This window comes from Drosophila simulans, chromosome 2L (genome assembly GCF_016746395.2).
Source record: "Drosophila simulans strain w501 chromosome 2L, Prin_Dsim_3.1, whole genome shotgun sequence".
NCBI classification, from domain to species: Eukaryota; Metazoa; Arthropoda; class Insecta; order Diptera; family Drosophilidae; genus Drosophila; species Drosophila simulans.
The window spans coordinates 7,221,733-7,245,670 of NC_052520.2; the positions used below are offsets into that span (position 1 = coordinate 7,221,733).

Sequence of the window (23,938 nt, forward strand, 5' to 3'; positions counted from 1 at the left end):
GTTTGCTTTAGGTAAGCTTTACTGTTCCTTGAAGAACTACTAGAAATCTGAGATCACCGGAAGTTTACACAGGTGCTTTTTTGGGGTTAGGCGAGTGTTGTATGGTCTTGCGCTGAGTCTCGTGTTAAGCGATGTCGCGTGGACATCGTGAGTAGTCAATTTGACAATTGATAAAACCAGTTATCTAACACTTGAGGTTCGGCGGTTCACACTTCGGTTTGGTCGAGTTTGAAGCTGTTGAAACGGCCTCGAGTGGCGGCCCACTGCCACTGACACTGATATCTACTGGCGATCAATGTAACCGACCGAAAGTTGATAAGAGTTCGCCGCTTCATTGTTGGCCAAGTCACCTGAAGTAACGTGATGGATCGAATTTTTATAGCGACAGTACGCTAATTGCTCAAATGTTTGCACGGCTGCACATCACTGTTGAGTGGCGAACGAAAATTTAATTAAAAGTTTATTTTTAAATCAGCTCTGATTTTTGCAAGAACTTATATTGATACTTTAGTTTCTACCTATATAGTTAGTCTCTAACTTAAGTTAGACATACCCGGAATAAAAGATCATTTGAGTATTTATTTTTATGTGAAACTTTATATTTCATTTCAGTTTTGTATTTTTTTTGGTTTGTTTTGTATGTTTAAATACTTATTAAAATTGTTTTTGTTTTTTGTTTTTACTTTTCGTTTTTGTTGCTGTGTGTTTTGTTAGCTTCTGCTTTTCTGTTGTTCTTTGTGTGTGTGTCCGTGTTTTTTTGTTGGTTTTCCGTTTTGCTAAATAAAGTTTTGCGATTTTTTTGAGATTTTTTCTTTGCGACGGTAGCTAATGTTTACTATATATTATATAGTAATTAAATAGATAGATGCATGTATGCGCTTGTGTGTGTCTGTGTGACTGTGTGTGTCTATGCATTTGAGTATGTGTGTGTGTGAGCTGGTGAGTTTGTCCTTTAGCTAAGCCATAGCTTTCTGATCGATCTCTATCGTTCTGCATTCGTTCTTTTTGCTTATCATTTCAGTAATATTTGTTAGGAATGGAAAAAAATTACAAGCCATAAAGGTAGAAAAAAACTTTACAAATTACATTTTCAAAGAGCACAGTAGAGGGGTAGAAAGTGACGGAGACGGGGCGAAGAAAGTCGGCGAGAGATGTCACCCCGTCTATTTACAAAAGTATTTGTTCTCCAGCCGCTGGCAGTAGTCGCAGATCAGCTGGCAGCACCGGCCATTGTTGAACCGGCACCGGCACTTCTCCACCTGCTTAACAACCTGGGTGGTGTAGCCACGCCCACAGCACAGGGTGCCACAGTTGTCCGGATGCAGGCACTGCCGATCCTTGGTGACCGCGCAGTAGGAGGGCGAGGTCTCCAGATAGTACAGCGTGGTGTATTGCGATTGTTGGGGCTGTAAAGGGCAATTATTTATTAGTTTTTGTTGTTGGTTTAGTTGAAGTTTTAAAATATTAACAAAGTCTTTTGTTGTTAAAGCCTGTTTAATGATCAAAGAAGAAGATAGAAGGTAGAAGAACTACCTCGACTATCTCAATACGAACCAATTCCCATTATATGTAGATCTACCCTTTCAAATGTATTCTACATCTATTTCTACATGTACTCTACTTTTCTTTGAAGAACTTACTTTCTTGCGTCGCTGCTTTGGCTTTTTCATGCGACTCGAGGACACCTGGCGCATTGATCGCTGGTTTGGCGCCTTGCGAATGGCCTCGTTGTACTTTTGCCTCAAGAGCGTGGCTGTGGCATTGAAGTCGGCCATCTTCTTCCAGCAAGTTTTCATCGAACAGGAGCCGGAGACGCCGTGGCACTTGCACTTGTCCATCATCTGCGAGGAGACAGCTTCGATGCCGACCTGAAAAGAAAGTTAAGTTAGCACAGGTACAAAACAAAAACATCTCCTTCTGCTCCTTAAAATATATCTCTTTACCTCTGAGTCATGTCGCAATATCTCGCTGACCTCGTCTCCATCTCCACCGCGCAAGTCCAGGAAGCTGCGTGTCACCCGCTTGCCGTGCTTCAGATTGTCATTGCAGCCGCCCCACTGGAAGTCCTGCGCCTCCCTGTTGTGCTTTTTGGGCCCGCAGCTGCACTTGGTCATCCGGCCCTCGGCACAGGCCCTGGCTATCGAGTGGGTCATAGCGGCCGCCGTGAGCGCGTGGACGAAGGCCGTCTCCTTGTAGAGCTTCTTGAAGATGTTCCGCTTGCCGCGCGTCTCGATCGAGCAGTTCCAGCGGTCGTAGCGGAACTGCTCCTCGCAGTGAGTGGTGGCCAGACGGCGGGCCTCGCTAAGGGTTCCCGGCAGTCCCGTCTCCTTGCGACACTGGTGGTTCTGGCGCCGCGTGGCTGGCATGTATCTGCAGGGTCCACCCACTTGGCCCTGCGAAGTGAACACCGCCATCACCGTGTGCTCCGAAATGAAGTGTTCGCTGGCAGACAAAAAGTATTCGACATTTCTCATTAGGAAAATATAAAGGTATATTTTAAAGCTATTTTTTAGAGCTACACCACAATTAAATTAAATTTTTATTATAAACAGGAGAGAATTCTATAGTCGAGTTCCTCGAGAGGGCGTGGCAATAGACAGACGGACAGGGCCAGATCGACTGGGCCATTGATCCTGATCAAGAATATATAAACTTTATATTATTAATATTATATTACATAGTTTTCAACGAATCTAGTATGCCATACTCGTAGAGTCAGAGTAAGGGAAAATTTGTTTTGAGTGTCAAGTCCAAATAGACCAAACAGTCAGTCAACTTATATAGTGCGGCAAGTGAGGTTCGATCTTGAACAAAAATTATTTTCTGATTTTAAATAAAATAAGATTTTTGGTACAGTCAGTCAACTTATATAGTGCGGCAAGTGAGGTTCGATCTTAAACAAAAATTATTTTCTGATTTTAAACAAAATAAGATTTTTGGTACAGTCAGTCAACTTATATAGTGCGGCAAGTGAGGTTCGATCTTAAACAAAAATTATTTTCTGATTTTAAACAAAATAAGATTTTTGGTACGTATGAACACACCATTGGTATGAACATTGACCATTGGTTTACCTAAGCTCATATCATTGCCAGACAACAAGGTGCTGTCACCATCCCCAACAAAAAGATGGAACCCTCGTTATCCAATACTAACAAATCGGAACTTCTCGACGAACTACGAGCGGAGAGAGCTCTGCAAGATAAATATTTAAAGGACTTTTGTTCAATGACGGATAAGCTAAGACACTTAGTGTATGGCACTGTTCCTACCAAAATTGAGACCTATGAATATTTGGAAAGTTCCGACGGTGACAGCAATCGTTCTCTCGAAGAAGAGAAAAAGCTAACTATTTTTTTCTATAAAATGCGGTGCGATCTAGAAAAAAATTTAAGACAGATTCAAGAGAACCCCAAATATTTAGACGAAGTCAGGCAGTTTGGTGTTATCTGGGACAATATAGATTAAATGGATGAAGATAGTGCAAAAGATATCGACACAAGAAGAAGATTCGATGAAGATGCTAATTTGACTGTCAAGTGGGATTCGAAAAATGTAAAACAATTCGGGTGTTACTTTACTTATGGTTAAATTATAAAAAAAACAGGAACCCGTTAACACATTTTTGGCTTTTAACACGACACCTATATTTGGTTCGCAGAACTATATACATGAATTTTACACAAATTGTAGCGCCCAAGGCGCCATCTAGCGGAACTTGTATGAAGCCTTGTGTCCGAGCAATCGGTAAAAATACCGTTTCAAAGAGAATTTAAATGTTGTGCGCGCACTTAGTTAAATCAATGAGTTATTTATATAATTTAATTAATTAGCAACGATCAACATTAGGATTGCACAATCGAAATTCTGAACTACGCAGTTCTTACTGCTAATAATAAACCGGCACATGAGAAACTTTTATTTGATTTATCAAAAGTTACAACACGCATGCCAGTATGGCCTTCTCTTATCAGTTTTCTAGAAATAGCAGAAGGAATTTCCCTTGAATTGGTTTCTCATGCCATATCTGTTTCTAAGTATTTCGGAGCTTATTATGAGAATGCAAGTATCTTTGAATTATTTCAAAAGGAAGCCGCCGCTGCACCTTACCCGCTTCCTGGCCAGCGTCGGTTATCATTTTGTGGCACCCACTCCGCCGCGGGACTGTAGAGTATGCTGATTTGCAGGAAATCTTAAATTCTCATAAAACTTAAGTGCATCGTAAATTGGCGTATGAGTAACGAGCTCAGCATATCTGCGGCTATCGGGCTATCCGACTATTTCCGTCTCCGTCTGCGCCTCGAAATAAAACAGCGATTTTCCCCACATTTCCCCTTTCCTTTCCTTCTCCGGTTGAATTGCCCCAACTGCCAACTTCGATCCAAACTTTCGCCACTAAAAGTCTGTTGATAATATTCCATTGAGATTTGTACTTCATTTTCCGCTAGCTCACTTTTTATGGGAAATTAATTTGCCACATTTTCGCAATTAATTAATTAATTGAATGTTTGAAATGTTTACAAGTAGTTTCGACTACACTTGTGGCATTTGTTTGTATCCACAAATTCGCCGCTGCGGCTGGCCAATTTTTATCTATTTATCTCCCGCTGTTTTATTTCGATATTTGACGTAGTTTTCGGCTTGATTAAAATATCATTTGACGATTGACGAAAACTAGTATGAATTGGAATTTAATTGGGTGGTCTGGTGGGGGAAAGTTTTTATTTTTTGGTTTTTGGCCTAGAACTTAAGACAATAAAACAGATTTTCTATCATTATACAGATTGATTCGTTTTATACTTTATCTAAAGTCATAAGAAGTACACAATATGTTTATTTGAATTGTCATGTGTCGATCAGAAGATCTTTACTCCATGAGACCTTTTGTGAGTTTGTACTGCCCCGTCCAACACCCTTGGGGTCTTCAATTTCAGCTCAAAGCCCATGTAAGTCGTCATGTAAGCTTTGCATTGTTATCACATCCGATTTGGTTGTTGCAAGTGTAGTGCAAAGCGCATTAGGCAAAGCCCCCAGCCAACGACTCCCCTTTTACCCATTTCAAGTTTGGATAATGTGTGTCGCCTTAGCCATTGAAAACATTGAGGAATTACAAGCCATAAGCTTGGGGAGTGGGAACGGGTGGAAGCTTGGAGCTAATCCTTTTGACAAAACGTTTACGGGCCAAAATGCCAGACAATTAGCTCAGGCAACTGGCTAAAACAATTAGACAGGCATCTTAGGAGCCACTTTAATATCACAAATTTCAGCCCCCGGCTAAATACTGCGGAGCACATAGATATAGATGCGTATCTCGCAGATACAAAGTAGTCGAAAGCTATTAAAATGGCCACAGAGCAAAACAAACTGTGAAGAGTTGGTGGTTAGGCCAAACAACAAATTGATGGACAGACGGACGGATGTGTGCCAGCAAACATGCGGGGGAGTGTGGAGCGGGGGTGGGAGGAAGATAGCGCCGTAAAACAAAAGTGTTGATGGATATTTTCCTCGTGCGATGATGACGCTGAAGTTGTGTGCTTTGAGTGCTCTTTTTACTCGCTTTTCCCTCATTTTCCCCTCTGCATTTGTGGAGATTCATCAAATTTTCAGAAACGTAAAATATTCAACACACACAGGTGCACTGGCAAAGCACATGTATAAATCCCTTTGTGCTGCGGCAAAAGCATTTTATGGACTTTACAGTTTTTAGTTGCTTCTGCTGCTGATGCTGCCCCAAACAGCATAGCAAATGTGCAACAGCAACAGGAGGCAGAGGTAGCCACTGCAGCAGTCAGCGATTGAAAGCAGTTCGAGAAGCACCAACAAAAAAACTAAGTACTTCAATAATAGTCATCAACATTTGATATTATTTTTAATCTAATTAATTCAATTTTTAAAAGGTATAGATTAACATTACAGTGCTAACAAAACAATGTTTTGATGATATACCCTAGAAATGCTTCCAATCCATATGCCCACTTCTCCCTGTGTAGATACCGATAAAAACGGAAATCAACCCAGGCGTGCATCCATAAAATCTTTTTTAAAGTAGCATAAGCATATCGAAAGCTGAAAATGCTCTCTCGACTTGAACTTTTTTATGGACTTTTTTACCATTTGCATTTTATTGCCAAAACATAAATGCAGCTGCTAGCCACGCACAGTTCGGCTTCTTCCCGTACCGAAATGGATTGCTTATTTTTAAAACATTTGACTTGCATTGGGCTACCAGCTCTCCAGTCGATTTCTTTTCTGGGTGGCGGCAAAATGTTTGTTTGTTTGCTGGCCGCTTGTTTTGGTTTCCTCTGTTTGCTTTTGGCGTAGCTGTCGCATAATTCACCCCGGCCCGAAACGTTCAATTAAAACGCAAGTGCAAATACTGTAACCCAATCGGATCGGAAAATTGATGAACTTAAGCAAAACGCGACGCGGTCGGTTGGCTTTAATTGATAGCTGGCAAATGAAGCAGAAGGCGCTGCTTCTGGGTTTCTCAGATTTTCCGACTTCTGTGCTTCTGTGTTTGTGCTTTTTGCTTAGCAGCTTGCTTGCCTAGCAAGAATGGGGCCAATGAGGCGTCATTTCTATGGGCAATTTGCTGAGAGACAAGCAGTTTTCTTAAATACTATATGGGCACAAACAGTCGTTAATAGTGGCGATCATTAGGCCGACTCGCCTCATGAAGATTCGAGGAATATCTTTTTTCATTAAATGATTCAGTTGCTGGAGTACTAACTTATGACTCTTTATGTTACAAAACTAAAGATTTGAGTTTTAAGATGCATTACTCATAATGAAACCTCTTCTTTCTGTGTAGCAGTTTCTGAGTCTCCAAAGAGGCTTTTAAAATTGTACCCATTAATTGCCATAACTCTTTTTCAATAATTCATGCAGACCCCATTTGTTTGGCTTTACAGCTTAACAGTGTCGTCTCCTTTTGTCATTTGTTGGATCTTTTTAAATCTTGCGCTGCGTCCGCTTCCTGCACCTGTCGGCTTATTTATTCATTCGTTTTATGGCACACGAAACACACTTCAAAATGCGTTGTAAATATTGCGCTTAAGCCGCTAAATTGCAAGCGGTAAAGGCGGTAAAAGCAGCCGACAGCAACAATTGCTGTCAGCAAAAAAGTAAAAAACGGGGAAGGGAGGGAGCCACATTGCAAGCGCGAAAACCGCAAGACAAACGTCCGCCCCGTTTGGGGGAAGTCCCCTTTCCGTTTGTTTTTCCAGGACGAGGGGTCTCTAAATGCTGATGTATGAGATGTTGTTGTTGCTGCCCAATTTCGGCAGCGTTAAAACATAAAATATGCTTCCGCTCCCGCTTCTTTCGAACCCCCCCATGAATAATGTTGTTGCAACAAGGGAAGGGAGAGCGCTGATGCACTGCGAGAAACTATGGCCTACATTCAACATGTTGCAAACCGGAACTATATGTTTATCGTTCTTAAATAGTTTACTAGTGTCAAATAACACATTATTTTTTGGTCAATATTTCAATCAGTATTATTTTAGATATCCCATTTAATCTTGACGACTTTCTTGCTTTTTTTTTCAGTGTTTGTGGCTGGTGGTTAGTGTGGGGCAGCAATAGTCGGTGGTTGTTTTTCGGCTGCAACTCGGCGCTTCATCATAAAAAGCGCATCCTTTTGCCCAGCTCCCTGTGCCGAAGATTATGGTCATCAATTTTGGCATCATCCAACAAACAGTTGTAGCCGTAAACAATGTCGCTTCCCCTCGGCAACTTCAGCGCAGCAGCAACAAATGTGCCCCCCGAGAGTTTGGCACAAAATTACAAAAAAAAAAAAAGAAAACCCAAATCGAAAAAACAAAAACGGAGAACGGTAAAAGGCATTTTTATGGGCTGGCTCATAAAATTTGTGCATGGGATTTTGGACTCGAGCAGTAAGTAGACAATAAAATGACGTCGCTACTTTTTTGGATTTTTAATAAAACGTTGCGGCAAATGATTAAAAACAAAAAGCCAGCCACTGCGTAGTAGCAACAACAGCAGCAGAAGTAGCAGCAGCAATCAATTTAGTTGCCCACCCAGAAAGCGAGGGTCGCTCGGCCACTTGCTCTTCCGCACTGGATCGCTATTTTAGTTTTAAAAGCATTTTAACGGCTTACTTAGGCTCATGTTGCCGGCAATGCTGATGCTGATGCTGCCGCTGCGGTTTATTTACTCAAAACCGATTTCTGTGGCAAGCACGGAATCGGAAAATGCAAAAGCATGTGACGCCTCCTTTGGATTAGGGGCGGACCACCTTTATTCCTAATTTGTTTGCGTTAAAGTTTATCAGTAAGCAGGGGAAGCCTACCAAAAATGCCATGCTGCTGCTGTTGCTGCTACACTCGAAAGAAATCCTCGAACTTCTGGCTTGATTATGCTGCATTTGGACTTAAGAGGGAGTCAAGTTGGAATTAAGCATGTGTTGTTTAAATTGGAGTTTTTTTTTGAGTGCAGCGGAAGCTGATGTTGCTGATGCTGCTGCTGCGTGTGCGCCATAAAAATGCAATAAAAATCTTTACGACACATTTGGCTTGCAACCCTCACATTGGGGCACAAACACAGCCTTACATATATTTACCCTATATATGTTTATATATATATAGGTTTAATCGTACCGTACGGCACACTTCACACCTAGCATCTTCCGTTCTTGCCCCATGTTGCTACCGTACTGCACCGATGTTGCTACCTTAATGCATCGGCTGCAAGCCATTTTACGCCTAAGCAGTAAGCGCGATTACCTTCGCCACGCCCCAAACTTTTAACTTCACTTAAAAATAAACTCCATTAACAATTACAGATAACAACTCCAGGAATTTGTCGTTGTAAATAGGCCTTTCAACGATTTTGTTATACATTTGTATTTGTTGGATTCAGATCCTTATATTGTGATAAGGTAAAACTATTTCTTTGGCGATAACAATTTTGGCTTGGCTTTTGAATATCCAAACAGAGTTTGTGACACGCCAATTTGAGCCTTAAGATGCACTATAGGTGAAATGGAATTCTAGAGTAAAAATCCTCAAAGGGTGCGGTTTCACTCCAGTTGTGTGCGCCAAGCCTTTGTTTCTGCCACTGACTGCAGACGAATCGTGCAACATTTTAGCCCAACCATTGCATTTGACACTTATCATCCTTCAAGAACGGCCAATCTGCGTCGTTAACCATCAAAAAACTCCTCCTTCTGGCACTCAATCTTCAACTGTTTGGCATTGCAGCTTCCGCTTGTTGTTGCAGTTGCAACAGCAACATGCAGTGCACACAGCTCTCCCTTTCATTGAATACATTGCCAAACTATTTTTCAGCTAATATTAGATGGTTTTGTTGTTGCTGCCGTTGCTGCCACTGCCGCGTTTATGGCTGGTATTTTCTCGTTTATGCTTGAACGGCATTCCAGCAATTTGTCTGCATTTCTTTTCATTTTTGTTAGCCGCTATAATTTCTCCAGCATTTTACAGACATTTGTTGTTGCAGAGCCAGTGCTTTCCTGCCCCCGAGAATTTATCAGGTAATTTTGTGTAAAGACCGAAAATACTCCGCCAAATATAGACATCTTGTTACTGATTTATAAGATAGCCTTTGCATTTCAGAAATCAACTTCCAATTCCCTCTAAATTGAGACTTATTTATGGAATTGTCATAACATTATCTCTTCTCCGCCGGGCAATTAAAATTAATTGCTGGCATTTCGGTCCTCGCATTTCCCGCTCTTCTCCGAAGTTTTCCCATAAAAATTGCCAGCGAATAGATTTAAATTAATTTTTCTGGCAATTTTCCTTTTAGCTCCAAGGCAACGACCACCAGCGGGGAAACAAAGCTTAAGCTTAGCTATTAATGATTAATTTTGCGACTTGGCTTGACTGTTTTTTATACACTAAGAAAAATGTTCGAAAATCATAATAATTATAATTACATTCATTAAAAGACAAGTGACGGTAGTTCTTATAGAAATCTTTGACTTTCTGTGAGATTTTAAACAATTGTTTAAGCTTATAAGTTATAATAAACATAAATATTTTCTTAAGTGCATGTGGAAGAATAGGTGGTGGAGTAAGAGCTTTGAATAAGAGACTCGCATAAAAATTAAACATCAACGCGAAACGCAATCAACATTAAAAGTTTGCGAGGGAGCTCTTGGCTTACATTTTATTTACTTTCCCATAAAAGAGAAACGCACGGGTATAAACCGATAAGAACCCGCATCCACGCCCAGAACTCTGGCTCAAACCGAGAGCCATGGACTCCAGACTCACTTGCTCTGTGGGATCCGGATCCACTCAAATGCGTTTCGCATAAAATGCGTTTTTATGACCATGACGAAAAAACGATCCTGATATCACACCCCGAGCAGGCCCACAGCGAAACTAAGAAGGAAACCCCGGCATCGCTTTCCACGCCATCATCAGCTCATTTCCCTCGGAAAACGGGAAACCTTTTGCGGGGGTGAAAGCGTGGCTAAGATGGCCGCAATGATGTATTAATGGACGGTCACGTAAAGCTCGTAAGATTTTTACAAGCAACCCTCGCTTCGCGCTGGCCTGGCTCACAAAATGGCCTTGGAGGTGGTGTTTTCCTATATGCACTATAGGTTTTGTATGGGCGGGATTGAAGTACCATCGCACACATTCCTCGACTCTTTCCCAGCTCTCCAAGTTGTTCATTGAGTGCTAATTAAGCAAAAATCCCGCCCCACAAACGAGGCCAAGTTGGCGCCATATACACAAAAAGATGCCACAACCAACAGGCAACATCCACGCATAGATTCAGATTCAGATACGGACACAGATACACTTACAGATACAGAGACAGATACAGATACACGTACTTGTACCAGATAGAGATACAGAAAGGTCTGTGCTTTATTCTCTAAACAAATCAAATGCTGCCACGAAGGCATTCAATCAGTTGAGTTCACTTGCTGGCACTGTTGTTGTTATGAGGTGATAAAACAAGTTCATGTTGCACGGATCTCTTGCCTTCTGGCATCTTCTGGTCTGCTTTCGATTTGTAAACTTTACAAATTCGATTATTGGCCTATTAGTCGAGAGTAGTTTCCTCCAGAGCTTGGCAAGATCGATTGTAAATGTATCATTCCGGTTAATGAATATTAATGCCAGCATAACAAAACGCATAAACATTGGAAAACAAACTAGAAGCAACAAATCAAATGCATTTTTAAACATAAGCGCAATGGAGGAAGTGTTTTAAGAAAATGGTACAATCTTTCAGGGAATGTCGCACTCTGTTAAGATTCTCTAAAAATACTGTAATGAAAATATTTTTCCTAAACTAAATTCTGCCACTCCATATTCCCAATTTGTTGGCCGCTTCCGTTCGTTGTTTCCACTCAACACTCTAACAAATTTAAGCCAAACAAATGACCAAACACAGACGAACAATTCAGAGAAACAGATGCACAGAAAGAAAAAAGGCCAGAATTCCTTAAACAATTCATTTGATTTTTTAATTCTCATGAAAAGGTTTTTTTTTTTAATTAATAAGAAATCATACGCTTCGATTTTGAAGTTCATCGTTTTGATCTTTGTTTTTGAAAGTTCTTCTGAATATTTTCTTGAGTGCATTTGATTTAGAAAAACCGAGGGGCTGCCGATTTCGGAATTGAAAAAAACTTTTGCTGTGACCACACAAAATTCGCTGGTCTTCTCGTCGTATTTTGCCAGCCGGCTGTCAACGCCAAGAAGCGCTTAAGCATTATTAATCGTTTTCGAAATGAACTGTGCGCCATGATAATGAGCGGCGAAATATGCAATGCAAATGCACTTGCCGCGAAAAAGAGTTTGACAATCCGATGGATGTGGCGGGGAAAGTTGCAGCAGCAGATCGCCAGTCACATCCATTGGCATCTGCTGTATAGCTGCTGCTCTGTTGGCCAGAAAGGCAATTTTGCATAATTTCCGAAACACATGTTGCCTTCAATCATGCGAGAAAGAGCAGCAAGGGCTGGCAATGGGAAAGGGTATGGGTATGGTTTGTAGGGAATATGGGATATGGTAAAGCGCCCCGAGGGCACATAGACAAATTGACTGACTGACTGACTGACTAACTGGCTGGCTGCTTGACTGCATTTGAATACATCTGACTGCCTGAGTGCCTGCTGAATGCTGCCTGTTGAATTTTACCCGGGAATCGCAATGCGACTGGCAGTCAGTCGGGAAGCAAGTGAAAACGTAGCGGAAAGCATTTTAATACTAATTACAAAGAATTTGTGCCGCCGCCACTTTTACTTTTTGCCCTCTTTTGCCCAGATACTCTAACTGAAAGAGCGCAACCCCATTGCGATATCTTTTATTGTTCGGATTGTAAATAATTTAGCCCTCAATTCTCAGAAAATATTTATTTGGACAGTTACAAAAGATATGTAGTATTGAGAAACCTGAATATTTTGTTCAAAATTTGCCAGTCTGTTCAATTGGTATTTATATCCTTTTTTTAAAAGCGCATCAAATATTCATTGATAAACTGCACTTTTCCCACAACTTACTCTCACTTTCCAGTGGGTCATCGCTCGTAGCCTGGCTCTATTTTTTTTTGGCTCGAACTCAGTCTTCTGGCTCCGAGAGTCGAGAGGCTGCCTGCCCCCTTTGAATTTTTTCGATTTCCGAAAATAAATGTTAGCGCATCGCCTGCGGCACAGGACTGCGTTTTAATTGGAAAACACGGAGAGCAAAGTGGAGTTCCCAGCTCCATCTCCAGCTCCAGCTGTTGGCGTTCGTATCTTTATTTCGTTTTTATTTTTGAGACCTCGAAGGCGGCGGTAAAATCACTTTAATCAAATCGTTTTATGACAGCGCACTCACTCGTTGCGGAAAAAAGGCAGGAAAGTCAGAAAAAGCCGACAAATGACACACGCAGACGGTCACAAAAGACACATGAACGTCATTAAGTAAACAATTGGCTGGGAAATCGTGTGCGTTTGTTTGTGTGGAACGCGGGTGGGTGGCAGGTGAGTTTTCCCAGTTTGACATTAAACGCGTGTTAATTTCATTTAATTTGGGCCGTGATTCGCCCAAAGGGGAAAATGGGCTGCGGAGCAAGGGGGGCTTCAGACATTCACGGTAAACGACCCGTCCGTATTTCTGTTCATCCATCAACGCCCCGATCGCTCAACTCGCTGTGAATTTTCCCCCAACTGCATTTGTCAATCAGCGTTTTTCCTCTCAGTCTGTGGCATTTTCCTCTCATTTTCCTTTTTTTCTTCGACTGCCATTCAAGGTCCATCATCTCTGTTCCTCGCTCTGCTATTTTGCTCTTGAATTTCGCCTGTGCAAAGTGAAATTTACTGGAGGGATCCAGAGGGAGATATTCTAGATGGTTTGTGTCTGGGCGATCACACAACGTTTTGTCAAGTGGATATTTATGTTTCGGGCTATGATCTACAAAACTTGAGATGTCAAGTGGGTGGTGCGGTTTATTGATGTGGTGTGGATGGGGGCCAAAAGTGATACCAGCTAATAGGAAAGTTCTTGGGGTCTGAGTGGGCTGCGATATGGGGCACGAGGGTGGACTGATTTGGGGACCTATCAGGTTCGCTTAAATATTAGCCAGCTAGATTAATTCATTTTCAAAATACTTTTGACATTTATTTTGTTACGAAATCTTGATAAATTGTGGTATAAATAAAGGAGACATTTTTAAACAAATTTTTATATCACAATGCAGCGGATTTATTTTTTTATACGTCATTTACTGCTGTATCAGTAAACTAAATACTAAACATTAAAATAAAATTGTATTTTAGATTCCTATACAAACCTCTAACCACAGAATTTACTAATTTTCCATTTCCTTCAGCTTGCTGACTAAACATCTTTCTTTCCAGATTCAGCCAGATTACTCCCCAACCTCAAACCGAGCATATCCATTTCATTTTACCCCTCGACAAGCCCACAAATTGAATTAAAATACCCAGCATGTTTGTTTTTTTCGGGGTAGCATTCAATGATGATGTCGTGCTGTCGGCGGCTTCTTAACTTAGCTCCTGTTTTTTTTTTTATTCTTTTTCGAGATACTCCTCATTTCCATAACTGTTTTCGGTTGTCTGATTGGCTTGGAAAAATCGGAGATGCTTGGCTTTTATTTGGTTTTTATGTCGCCGCCGTTGTCGCGTCTTTTGTTCAGGGTCAAATTGGCCATATATATCGATCTGGGTAGCCATTCCATCCCACAAAGAAATGCACATTAACACCTACGACACTCGACGACAAGTGCATCAAGCGGTGCCATCTTGGTAACACCTCTGAAGCAGGCGAGATGAAAGCAAATGAATCCGGAGAGGCGGCTTAGACCATTAGGCTTCAAGCCTGAGCATCAATTAGGCTTAAAGACCCCGCCAACGATGTTTGACGGCATGCCATGACTCTTGTCGCTAATTTGCGCAAATTATGTGCCGGGCCTCTTAAAGTACCGCAAAGTGAGTGCCAACAGCCCAGCCAACCCAACAGCCCAGCAATCCCGGCCAGGAACCAACCATCCAAAACTCCAATTATGTCAACAGCAACCGCGGCAGGCGCAACATCAAAGCCCAGCCAGGCGGCCTGTCTTGCGGCTCCTCACCTCTTCGAGACAGCAGAAAGCCGGGAAAGCGGGGAAAAGCAGGGCAAAAGTCGGGGAAAAGTGCATGGGATGCTGCCACGCGGACAACATGTTGCTGCGGGACAGGTTGCAGCAGCATTTCTTCGGCGACAATCCGTGGCAGACAAGATCTATTGGTTCTTGAAGGGCGCAAAAGATATACTCTTAAAAAAGAGAATAAAATTCACTTATGGCAAGTCAAAAATTATTTCTAATTAGCAAACAATAAAACAAATTGCGTTAAGTTCTCTATAAAAAAGTCAATCCGTGCATCTAAATATTTTTAGAAAATGTTATAATCATTATAGACTTACAAATAAAGTCAATTAATTTGGACTAGTTCGTTGACGTAAGAGTTTGTTTTCATAACTATATCCCATGTCAAAACTCCAGGCATTCTGCAATAGATATTTTCCTAACAAAACAAAAATACCCACAAACGCCAATCGCTTGCGAAAGTTATCATAACCCGAGCAAAGGGTTAAGTAAACAGGAACGTCAACGCTTTGTAGGTTAAACCGTTTAGACAGGATGTACGAGTATGTGAGTGGAGAATGGGAAATGGTGGGGGGTTTTTGGGGCTTGTGACTGCAATTGGGAGTCGCAAACTGCGTGTGGCAAAACGCTTAGGCCCCCTCTTTGATCTCGCCCTCTGACGCTTTGATGTGCGGTGCGTGCCTCAAGGTCCACAAAACTTCAAGGTCCCAACTGCGGGTGTATCTGTATCTATGCCTTGTATCTGTATCCACATGTGTGTGGGGCAACTCGTTGTTTGTCTTTGATGCAACTTCCTCAATGCGCTGCCAAACGGGCAAACTGGGAAAACTTTGGTCCAGAGACAGAGACAGTTAAAAAGATGGATGATGAAACGGGGGCGGGGCGAGGGATTGCTGAGTCCGCGGCAGATGAGATCAAAGGCAACTCGAAAAGCCATCACGCTTTTAGACACACGACCAAAACACGGCAAACTCCAAGAAATGAAATAAAACAGAATCAACCGCATCTTGCACTTGGCTGCCACCTAAGACAGCATTTGTAGGTGCACTAAGAAAAATATTTCAACTGTTAAGAATTTAGAATTATCACAAAACGAAGCCAAATGCATCTTATTATTAAAGAATAAAATTGGCTCGGGTGTTTCTGCTAATAAAAACCAAGCAAGAATTTTTGGTACATAAAAATAAAATATTTTTCCAAGTGTGCAACTGCATTTGGATCTTTAATCTGTTTCTGCATCTGCTCCTCGAAGTTTGTCTTACTTTTTACACCTCTCAATATGTGTGTTTTGTTGTCTGATTTTAGGCTTCACGCTTGAATCGCTTTGGAATCCGGCTTCGAGCTGCCTGATTTGTTTAACTCATTTGGACGATTTTCTTTACGCACTTTCCGATGATTACATGAAAATGCATTTTATGTCATGGGAACGCTGCGCTGAGGCAGCCGAATGCATTCTATTGTTGTTGTGGCAGTTGCAACCCTCGGAAATGCAGTTTCTTTTCGGTGCTCCGGAGTTGTTCATCATCAGCAGCATCGACACAGAATCATCGGCATTTCTGTGCTGGCATTTTTATTGGGTTTCATCATGGCCAATTTATGACTCCGATCTCGCTTTTGTGTGCTCCCTCGTCTGGCAGCTGCTTTTTGTTTAAACTTTTATGGCGCAGCTTTAGCTTTTCCTTTTGCCTGCCTTTCATTTCAACAAAAGGACATTCGGCATAAAGGAATTTACCCAAAACGGGGAAAACTTATTCACAAAAAAGTCCAAAACGAAGACGGAGTTGAACCCCAGTTTATCATTAAGAGACAAAAACCTCAGCAACGGAAATGCCATCAGGAGTTGGAGGAATAAAAAGATGTCGAGAAGCAGTCCAAGTTGAGAGACAACGGCCTCATAAAACGCAGCCATCAAAAACGACAAAATTAAAAAGTTCAAATGGCAAATGGCAGGCAAATTGTTGGCCGTAAAATCACTAGAAAAAGCTATGGAAAACATTTTCCATAAACAACGAAGTGCTAATACTTTAACCGACTTGAAAGGTAGGAATATTCCAGAGTCGAATAATCGCTAATTTATTAGCATAATGATGGGAAATTCCTCGCATGCTGATCCTCAATTGGGTAGCTAATATATGGGTTTTATAAGAGATGGAAAAATGCAAAATAAAAATTTCAGCTAAATTTATATTGAGTGGAAATTAGGTTAAGGTGTTGGTGGTATGCGATCAGGCTAGAAATCAGTTAATAATGTTTGCATATAAATTTACTTATTCAAACTATCAAGCCAAAGTGAACCTACTGTCAGCAGAAAATGAAGTAGTACAAGAAAACAAGAACTGCCTGAAATTACATTTTTCAGTAACAAGTACAGGGTTCATAAGTCGTCCAGCTGCTGCCCCTCATCCTGTTGTTCCGCCCCATTACCAAATCTGAACCTCAAGACCCGCCGACATTTTCATTGTCGTCTTATTGAGACAAATAAATTTCGGGTGGTGCCACATGGCGATGCCAACTGCAGTCGTCGCAGAATTTGCCTGGATATTTTTTTTAATTTTGCGGCGAGAGTAAGAAACAAAACTTTGCACATAATCGTTATCGTCGATGTTGAGAGGAAAAGCCCTCGGAAAATCCCACAGGAAAACCCCTCGACTTGACCATAATTTGCGGCCAAAACAAAGGCTTTTCTTGTGTCTTGGAAATTAGCATTTTTATGCTTCCGCCAGGGTTACACACAACCCCCACTCGACTCAACTCAACTAAGATGATATAGTCGAAAAGTTTTTATCCACAACAATGGAAACTTGCACCCATAGTTGGCATACAGACATCCAATGAGGTAAGGACATGAAAGCAAGGACATAAAGGCCGGGTGAGGCAACCAAGGAAACGGTAAGTAAGTTTTAATTACTCTTTGACAAATATTGAAGTTCGGGAGTTGCCAAAAGAGCGCAGGGAAGGGACCTTGTCTTACGCACAATTAAACAGATTTTTGCCGCTTGTAAGGCCAATGAAATCACGGAAGGACACAAAGACAGTCTGGGATACAGCAGATACGGATACGTATTCGAAACTCAGATCCGGTGGGGTTGTTGTAACAACATAATTCTGCGCCGTATAATGTCATAAATGCCTGTTAACAAAACAACAGACGACGGAGAACGGTGACGCAGACTGTCAAACATTATTACATTATTTGCCTTTTGCCTTTGGGTCCGTCAAAAGGCTGAATCTGAAACTGAAACCAACCCCGTGGCTTCTATTTTAGCATCTCTGGGATTTCTGGTTCTTAGACTAGCAACTCTCATTGCCAGATCAACCCTGACATGGGAGATTAATTGCGCCAGTCTTTTACAACTCAGAGTTTTGTGTTCCGGCAACCGGAGGGAACTTCATCATCATCGAGAGTGCCCCCTGACAGCAATTATTAAATTTTCATTACATCCCCTAATCAGCATTTTGTGCATATTGATTGTGTAAACAGGCGTCACGCAGTCGCTCCAGAATCTCGTTCACATTTTGATTTCGAGCTCGGGCACGGGGAAATTGATTTCAAAGTCGAGTTATTTGGCAAAGGGTTAGTGCTGTGATTTGCTGGGCTGGCAAAATGGTTTAGGCAGGTGTTGAAGTGGCCAGCTCAAGGGGAATGGCTTTTTAATGGGCTCAATTGATTGAGGACCTAAATGGAATAATTATCAAAAGGGTTATTAAAAGGGTTGCCTACTGTTTTTTCTTTGGCTTGTAGTCCGCATATCTCAGTGGCTAAATCCACAAATTATTGCCTAAACCAACTTCATTAAGCCACAAATGCAATCCGCTTCAAAACCAAACCCTTGCAAATCACATCGTGTGTCTTGGGCAACTTTGAGTGTTGATTTGACTTTTGCGATTCGTGCTGACATTTCGAATCAATAAAGTCGCACTTTGCACTGCCACTGCCACCTGATCGCAATTACGGGGAATTTGGTGGGTCGGCAAATGGGGGACGCACACACACACACACACGCACACATAAACCAGTATTACCATCCAGTTTAATGGCCAACAGCAAACGATGTCTTGCTCAAATAAGCCGATTAATTGTAATCAAGCAGCGCGTCTAAATGGACACCGACTTCGTATTCAGCTGGGCCCGGAATCGAGCGGAACTGGACGTACTTTCTGGATGGGATCCCCTGTCTATCGATTTCTGTCGTCTGGCCGCTTGGGTCAATGCATGTGCTCGCAAGGAAATAAACAAATACAAAAAAAAAAAAAAACAGAAAATAACAAAATTGCAAAGCAAAATAAGTGAAACACTTTCTACCCCACGAGGAGCCTTTCCCCCACCAGGAGTATTGTGTAATAAAAAGAATGGCCAATTGCGAGAAAGGCTTCAAGCTTATACGCACAGAAAAATATTTGTTAATATTTTCTCTCTATTACCACCAATGTTAACTAAGGATTTATATAAGTTTTTACGTACAATTTAAACTTTATCAAATATCCTCTAAATTTTTATACCATTCTTTACAATGCCTGTTCGGTAGAAAAAAAAACATAATTTCTATTATGGCTTAAGGTAAAAAAAATAATAATAAAATAAACAAAATTTTCCAGAAGAAAATGCTAACAAGTTTTTAAAATATTCATAAGCACACCTATGACTCAGAAAGAGCCGCGCAGTGCAGAATCTCATCCCTCCAGTTGCAGGAACATTATGGGATTTTCCCCTTTTGTTGGGTGGTTTTGTAATGACAAATAATAACTGGTGGTCCTGCCCGTTGGCCCCCACCCATGGCTGCCCTGTCAGTGGGCAAATTAATGGTGAAGTGTAAGTAAAATTTACGCTCTGCCACCGCAGCTGCCCCATCCCTGCCCCATTCCCGTACCCACTTGCCACTTGCCACCTTGCCACTCCACTGCTGTTCGCATCTGCTAATAATCATAAAAAAGGCGGCTAGCAGCATTTTGACAACCGACAACCCCCCACAATTGCAGCACCCCCTTGTCAGAAGGTTTCGGCTGACAGCCGCTGAATGAGCACCAGCCGCAAGCTAAACAAATATAAATAATTTTACTTTATTGTTTAAACCCAACTCGCACCCCATCCCTCCCCTCCGCCATTCCGAGTGTCTGAGTGCGGTTTCTACTTATGTTGCATTGTAACTGATTAGCAACTCGGGAATATCGCAGAGTCCAAACTGAAAAGGGCTTGAAGTTCGATTTGTATGCCGACTGCTGCACTTTTCGCGTTATTTTATTTATTTGACTTGGCAAGTAAATTGCCAGATCAAAAGAGCGCTGGAGATATACAGAATTGTCTGGGGGATCAGGAAGCGATTATTATAAACTTTTCAGAATTATAAAGGCATTTGAGGACGGCCAGATAGTTTTAGGCAAACAGGAAATCAATATTTTCGATTTCTAGAATTTTGTCCGAGTTCTTAGAATTATTTTATTTTGCATGCCGCACTTCATTGCTTATGTCAAACCTAGAACTGAACATCAAAAAATTCTGAAAATAATTTCCTCGAATAACAAGAGCTTTTGACCTTGTATTAATCTAATTATGTTTTAATTTAAGAACCCCTCAACTTGTGCTTCCATTCACCTAATTACCGCGATCTGACTTGCTCTAGCCATAAATTGTCGATTTTATGTAATCAAAGTTCACCGAGGGCTGTTCAGTTAAGAAATCAGAATCCCAAGCAAACCAGAGTTCACAAGATGGGTTAAACTTGAACATGTGGGCATGTTTTAATAATTGCGGACACAGAAAATAATTGTAAACGTTGATTGCCCAACTGGAGTTGGGGCCACAAAAAGCGGCATAAAAAAGCGCCCATAAAATGCGGCGACTGCAGAAATGCTCGTAGGACAAAACAATTTGATGGCCGAGTGAAAGATCTCCATCAATTGATAAGATTTCAGTTCAATTAAGATGGAGAGTAGCTCTAGATTGACTCACTTGTAAAGGCCTTGCTGCATATCCATGTTATTAGTGCTGGAGCCGATTCCTAGGCCCATTCCGGCAGCACCTCCAACTCCTCCGCCGTTCAGCATGGTCCCGCCGTATCCCAGATTCCCAGGTAATCCTTGGCCGCCCGGCACTATGATGCCCAACTTGGCCAGTCCAGCCAGAGCGTGTCCATGCGGATGAGAGCCCATGTTGCCGCCGAGACCGTGGCTCGATGGTAGCCCCATTCCGTTGCCAGGAACTCCAAGTCCGACTGCCGAATGCCAGGGGTTTCCCACGGACCCCACGCCGCCTCCAATCACCGAGGGCACACTCGATGTACTGCTGCCCAATTGGTTGATCATGGATCCGCCGCCACCCGGGGAACTGTTCACCACCTGACCAGCATTGTTTCCCATCAGCGTATTCAGTATCGTGCTGTTCATGTTCCCGTTGTTCAGATTGTGATTGCTCTGGTGCTGCTGATGCTGCTGGTGTTGTTGGTGCTGTTGGTGTTGCTGGTGGTGAATCGCAGGATTGCTGCTGTCGAGATCGCCATTCTGGCCAACCATCAGCAGCTGGTCCTCGTTTCGCACCTGGCCCAAACCGAAACTCAGGTGGGTGAGGATCATTAGCACAAAGACTCCCGTGGACGATGGCATTTTACTGATTTATTGGACTTTTTGTTATTTATTGTTGATTATCGAAGCAGTTGTTGGCGAATTGTGGATTTTGCTAAATGCGGTTTCTATAGTCTACTTTTTGGCGTGATATATTGTGGATGCTTTTGTGGTAAGTACTTTAGTTAATAAATTACTAGATGCTAGGGTTCTACGTTATTTAATATTTATTTCTTTAGCGTTATAATTAAATTTACTTTTTGTATGTTTGTCAAAATGATTTCGATTAATATAAAATTGTTAAGTGGCCGTATAAAAATTGTTTAATATTCTATTCGATGCGATTTTGTTTTGAGATTATGGGCTTTGATAGTTGCGTGAATTTTGTTTTATTTTTGTGTAACTTATTTTGGACTGCTTAATACTTTTCGTTTGATTTCCACTTGCTTGTTTCAGATAGCTACATTTTTGTTTTTCCTGCTTGTTAGCGGACCGTATAAACTTTTAACTTTTCACATTGGCACTTCAAACGTTTTTCTCTTGTGATTTCGAACGGCAAAAGATGATTTATTTGCTTAAGCTGTGTGCGTTTTTCCCGAGTGGTATTTTCCTTTGCGCTTCCTGGGAAATCGAAATCTCTCCGATCGCAGAGCGCTAGATCAAAAGGCGCACTTTTCCCCCCACCCAAGACGATCGGGCGTATCAAAACGCGGGGAAACCCGTTTCGAAGGTGTTGCTGCTGCTGCAATGTTGCTGCTACTGCTGCTGCTGCAGTTGCAAAGAGTGTTGCTGACCGCCAGCGACGCCGTCGCCAGTGCTTCTTTATACCGCCGATCCATCCATCTGGGCAGCCTGGACTCGAGGGTTTTCCGCAGCACATGAAAAGTCGCCGCCACGCATTTGGAGAATTTTCTTGGGGCCGGCCGGCCGGCCACTCGCCATACGCACAGCAGCTAAAAGATCACAGAAGTTATCACACACCGGGGATCCACTAGAATTTCGGAGTTTTTTCTTTTTGTTTTTCTTTTTCCGGATGCCAGAAGTTTTCACGCTTTCCCAACACTTTTGATGCGTGCGAGTTTCGCTTTCGACGGTACTGTCTGTTTGCTTGAATCTGATTTCGGGATTTTAGCTTGGAATTTTTTCAACCACCGCGCCACACGTGCGTCCATCAGCTCGTTCGGCACTCGACTGAATCTGAATCATCGACAGCCGACCGTCGTGTGTTGCCGTTGCCGATGGTGTTGCTGCTGCTGCTTGTTCTGCTGTTGGTGTTGCTGCTTTGGCTGTTGCTGTTGCTGCTGCTGTTGCTGGTGGTGTTGCAGCCGTGCCTGGCCGCCTTTGGTGGCCGTTCTGATAGGCAAATGCGTGTGCGTGCGCAGCCAGTGACAAACTTGCAACATGTTGCTCGCCAATTGATCGCCGTCACAATATGTGGACATCACTTCATTAATTATGGCGACAACTTGTCAGCCGTAATTGTTCCGTGGCTAATTGGCAGGCAAGTGTCTCTGGGTTAGTCACTTGTACCAGCTACCGCGCATTTTCCGGCCACTTCGTTTATCTTCTTTACCCAGATAAACCGGGGTTTGGTTTGCCGAGGTTTTTCCATGTTTGCTTGCCCAGTCCATCCATCAGGCAGTCTTTCAATCTCTAAGACACTTTTCTCCTCAGGCTTATCCATCCGGTAGCACTGTGAAAAATTCAGGGAAATCTGTAATGTGTTTTGATATATCCTAGAAGAATAATACATACGAGTATTTTGGGAATTGTTTGGGAATATTAAATGTTCTTATTGCAATTGAACAACAGCTTTCGTTTTTTTGGTTTGCCAAAAGAAAATTTCTAGAAATTGAAGCTATTTTGAATGTAATTGATAGGTGGTTTTAACAATCAGTTGAATACTTTTCTCCCTGTGCACGCAACTCACCTTTCCACTTGTCTTCAACTTTAGCTGTTTGTTATTTACCTTTTTTCTCTCACTCACCAAGACTCTACGCACATTCCCGAAAGGGCAAGGCACTCGGCAAAAATATTTTAGCTACACTTTTTGACTCAAAACCCTACGATACCACAGATACTCTTACCTGACCAGTACCCAATATTTGCACAAGTTAATTACAAAAACAACAACGGGGGAAAAATCATCGCTTGGTTTTTCTATTTGTCCAAACATTTGTCGATTTCATTGAGCTCTGACCAGGCATATTTCCTGCACCATCGATCGAAGGGGCGGCAAACCGACTTTGATCGTCCATCGCCGTCGTCTTTTTTGGTTCAATTAAGATTCATTTTAACGCTCCAAGAAAGGCCAGTAAATATACTGTATGGCATGATTGTTCGTTCTCGGCGTTTATCTAATTTACTTTTACTTACACTTACACTCCCAACTACAAGCGCCCCCAGTCCCCAAAAAAGATAAGTGTCTGTCCGATGGGAATCGGAATGGGAACGGGAACGGGATCGGTACTGGAATTGGGCATGGGCATGTGTATGGGACAAAAAGTCGAGACTTGAGACTCGAGAATCGGAGCTGACCAGTTTTATTGGCTTGACAATGGGCCCGTGTCTTTGGGCGAGAAAAGGTGAGGGAATTGCTGTTCAAGTGCCTTTTCATTGCGGCACTTTGAGTTCCCATCCCATCCCATCCAGATCCCGGAGAAAAGAAGGAGAGAACGAGACGCCGTCTAATCTCTGCCCCGGGCCTTCATTCTAATGGTTTCTAATGAACTACTTAAGCTGCTGATATGGAAGTGATTGACGATGATTCGGCGGAGGCATGATCGGT

The 23,938-nt window shown here is 42.2% G+C and overlaps 3 protein-coding genes across 7 annotated transcripts; 1 reads left to right on the top strand and 2 right to left on the bottom strand.

Moving 5' to 3' along the window:
- Nucleotides 1-812: 812 nt before the first annotated feature.
- Nucleotides 813-22,378, bottom strand: LOC6731332 (protein Wnt-4). The gene is made up of 4 exons (XM_002078452.4): nucleotides 20,543-22,378; nucleotides 1,944-2,442; nucleotides 1,641-1,868; nucleotides 813-1,406 (listed from the first exon to the last, which is right to left on the bottom strand). Exons 1-4 carry the CDS (start codon nucleotides 21,190-21,192, stop codon nucleotides 1,164-1,166), a joined length of 1,620 nt encoding a protein of 539 aa, XP_002078488.2. The 5' UTR covers nucleotides 21,193-22,378; the 3' UTR covers nucleotides 813-1,163.
- LOC6731333 lies at nucleotides 2,743-3,622 on the top strand. 5 transcript variants are annotated; one of them, XM_044922893.1, is made up of 3 exons: nucleotides 2,744-2,886; nucleotides 2,946-3,028; nucleotides 3,080-3,622. In XM_044922893.1, exon 3 carries the CDS (start codon nucleotides 3,130-3,132, stop codon nucleotides 3,466-3,468), a length of 339 nt encoding a protein of 112 aa, XP_044778828.1. In that variant the 5' UTR covers nucleotides 2,744-2,886; nucleotides 2,946-3,028; nucleotides 3,080-3,129; the 3' UTR covers nucleotides 3,469-3,622. The 5 variants fall into 5 exon arrangements, with proteins under 5 accessions (XP_039149108.1, XP_039149101.1, XP_044778828.1 ...); XM_044922891.1 differs by having other exon boundaries at nucleotides 3,096-3,622; XM_039293174.2 differs by lacking the exon at nucleotides 2,946-3,028 and having other exon boundaries at nucleotides 2,743-2,939.
- Nucleotides 22,170-23,002, bottom strand: LOC123327194 (ras-related protein RabY-like). The gene is made up of 2 exons (XM_044922895.1): nucleotides 22,906-23,002; nucleotides 22,170-22,843 (listed from the first exon to the last, which is right to left on the bottom strand). Exon 2 carries the CDS (start codon nucleotides 22,590-22,592, stop codon nucleotides 22,353-22,355), a length of 240 nt encoding a protein of 79 aa, XP_044778830.1. The 5' UTR covers nucleotides 22,593-22,843; nucleotides 22,906-23,002; the 3' UTR covers nucleotides 22,170-22,352.
- Nucleotides 23,003-23,938: the final 936 nt, after the last annotated feature.

Coding starts and splice junctions, on each gene's coding strand:
- LOC6731333 (XM_039293174.2), top strand. CDS start 3,130: ATGGAACCCTCGTTATCCAATACTAACAAATCGGAACTTCTCGACGAA.
- LOC6731332 (XM_002078452.4), bottom strand. CDS start 21,192: ATGCCATCGTCCACGGGAGTCTTTGTGCTAATGATCCTCACCCACCTG. Junction 1,869..1,943: donor TATTGCGACATGACTCAGAG/GTAAAGAGATAT, acceptor CTTTCTTTTCAG/GTCGGCATCGAAGCTGTCTC. Junction 1,407..1,640: donor CAAAGCAGCGACGCAAGAAA/GTAAGTTCTTCA, acceptor TGCCCTTTACAG/CCCCAACAATCGCAATACAC.
- LOC123327194 (XM_044922895.1), bottom strand. CDS start 22,592: ATGTCCACATATTGTGACGGCGATCAATTGGCGAGCAACATGTTGCAA.